Raw genomic sequence first — 2,751 nt, forward strand, 5'->3', positions numbered from 1 at the left:
GAGGGGCCCAAAACTGAACACAGTATTCGAGGTGCGGCCTCACCAGTGCCGAGTACAGGGGCATGATCACTTTCCTACTCCTGCTGGCCACACTAGTTCTGACACAGGCCAGGAGGCCATTGGCCTTCCTGGCCACCTGGGCACACTGCTGGCTCATATTGAGCTGGCTGTCAACCAGCACCCCCAGGTCCTTTTCTGCTGGGCAGCTTTCCAGCCACTCTTCCCCAAGCCTGTAGCGCTGCATGGGGTTGTTGTGACCCAAGTGCAGGACCCAACACTTAGTCTTGTTGGACCTCACACATTTGGCCTTGGCCCATCAATCCAGCCTATCCAGATCCCTCTGTAGAACCTTCCGACCTTCAAGCAGATCAACACTCCCACCCAACTTGGTGTCATCTGCAACGATCCACATGAGCCTATATTTTTAGGATTATACTAAAGGTTGGAGCTTTATTAGAAGCTATGTCTTTAAATGCCAACTCTTTTTTTTTCATTGTAAAAAAATGTCACTAAAAGCTGGAGAGAGTTTAATGTAGGTGGCATGGGAGTTTGAATGAGGTAGAGGGGTCCAGACTAGCAGAGGAGCTGCTGGAGATGTTTCATGCTTGACAAGTTCAAATTCTTGGTCTTCCATAGAAGAGCGTAAGGAAATGGGTAACTATCAAGGCGTTTTGAATGACCCCTCAGAAACTAGTGAATGCACAATAAATCATACTACTTTGAACGTGTGAGAATGTGTGCATTTATGTTTCTTCCTTTTTTGGAATGAGAGCTAAAACTAATAAAGCCTGTTGAGAATAATCCCCTGGGGGTCGATAAAGGCAGACACGCACTACTGGAAATGCAGAGAAAGCAGCAGTGTGTGTTGGCTATACTGTAGAAAGGAGTACAGGGTGTGTAGCAGCTCCAAGACCAAGTTCATATTTTTACTTGAGACCACGGGACCAGAGCTGCCTAAATTGGAAGACTGTGTGTAATCTTGAGTGGAGATGTCTATTTGTAAAATGAAAATTTGTCAGTGCTTTCTGATTCTGTTTATTTACATGTTTTATCTGTTTATTTTTAATGCAGGTTATCTCCTAAACCAACGGTACTGATTGGCCACTTCTTTGCTGTGGCATTATACGCTGTTTATTTTTGCTTTAAGTCAGAGTCATGGATCACCACGCCTCGAGCATTTTTCAGTAGTGGAGCTATTCTTTACCGGAGTTGCTCTATAATATTTCCACTTATTTACTCTGAAATGAAGTATTTAGTCTATTAAAATCCAGGGGCAAATGACTGGAGGAAGAAAACATGAAAATCACGATGCCTTCAAAATCTTTGGACATGTACTATTTAATACTGTATTATGTTTCCTTATCTCCAAAATGTGATTTCCTTGATAAGGATTTGACTTAATTTTGGGTTTGTGGTTATATACATATATATTATATGTAAATATTCTTTTCTTTGCAATTAAAATTCAAAAAGGAGTTAGCTGTTTACAAGGACCATAATTAAGTGTTGACATGTGGTAGATAATTGCCAGTTTTGTCAGAATTTCATTCCTTGCTTTATCCATTGCCGAGTGCACCACTAATATTAATAAACTGAAAAGTGAAAACTGTAAACCATATGCTGCTATTATCCTTCATGCTTTTTTCTGTTCAGTAGTTCCATAGACTGTTTCTTCATTACTGTGAAACATTGTAAGAACATTCTTGATTTGGGTCATCTCATTAGGATTTGCCTCTTCTTTTTCAGTTGCAGCCAAGATACTAGTCTACTGCTTAAAAGGACACTGTAAAGGATTTCAGGTTTTGAAGTGTCGCCATATCTTTAACGTTGGTCACTGTTGCAAGTGCCACGTTGCTCTTCTGAAATCATTCTTTACACCAGAATTAATTTTAACAAGTAATAATCAAACCATAATTATGTTGGCTACTGCATTGCACTCAGGTACTGAAAGCACATGTTTCTGAAACTTTCTTCCTATCTCACTTCCTTTTGAAAACTTAGGGGGTTTGTTTTGGTTTTCTTGGCGTGTGTGCAATTGAAGTTTAACACTGCCATGAACTGAAGCACAGCAACAAACCGTATCCACTGAAACAAATTCAGTCCAGGCTATTTCCAGTAGACAGTAAAGTAATCTTTAATATCACCTTTTAGAATTCATGACAAGTACCACAAAAGTGTCCTTTTAATACTTGGAGTGTGGGTTTTTTCCTGTAGAAATTACTGCATGCTACTAAAGAGTTCATGTCTTTTACTGTTGGTCACTATTCCTTTCGGTGTTCTCTTTGTCGATATGCTTTCCTTTGTTCTTGCGCATTTTCACTTTTCCTTACCTTTCTTACGGTTGCTTTGTGTATCGCTGTGTGGCTCTCGTATTTTGGCTTGCCTAAACAATCACATCAGTGCAGCCAACAGGTCAGAGAGCAGTGGCAGATTACGTTTTTCTGTACTGGCAAAACTTTGACGATATCTTCTGAATATGACAGAGTGCATAAGCTGTACATAAACATACATTTTATGTTGGACTGTGGGGAAAAAAAAACAACTATGGAGAGGATTTTTTAGTATTTTATTTGACGGATATTTCAAATGACCTGTTCTTTTCCAGAAGCAAAAGTATGTATATTTTTCTAACCATATCACTTTTGATACCCTCTTGAAATTACACACATCATGAATATGTCTGTGTTTAAACTTTAGCGTAAAGTACTAATATTTTCAAATATTATTATAAATGGTAACTAAATGATGCCC

At 39.2% G+C, this 2,751-nt stretch overlaps 1 protein-coding gene across 1 annotated transcript in view; it reads left to right on the forward strand.

The window, feature by feature from the left end:
• SQLE (squalene epoxidase) overlaps positions 1 to 1,616 on the forward strand; it is a 16,575-nt gene extending 14,959 nt beyond the window's left edge. Inside the window, exon 11 of the mRNA XM_009323348.1 lies at positions 1,072 to 1,616. Coding sequence (XP_009321623.1) covers positions 1,072 to 1,264 — 193 coding nt within the window. The 3' untranslated portion in view covers positions 1,265 to 1,616. The remainder of the gene's footprint in view (positions 1 to 1,071) is intronic.
• The last annotated feature ends 1,135 nt before the right edge of the window (positions 1,617 to 2,751 follow it).

The sequence above is a fragment of the Pygoscelis adeliae genome, unplaced genomic scaffold (genome assembly GCF_000699105.1).
Source record: "Pygoscelis adeliae isolate BGI_AS28 unplaced genomic scaffold, ASM69910v1 Scaffold103, whole genome shotgun sequence".
NCBI classification, from domain to species: domain Eukaryota; kingdom Metazoa; phylum Chordata; class Aves; order Sphenisciformes; family Spheniscidae; genus Pygoscelis; species Pygoscelis adeliae.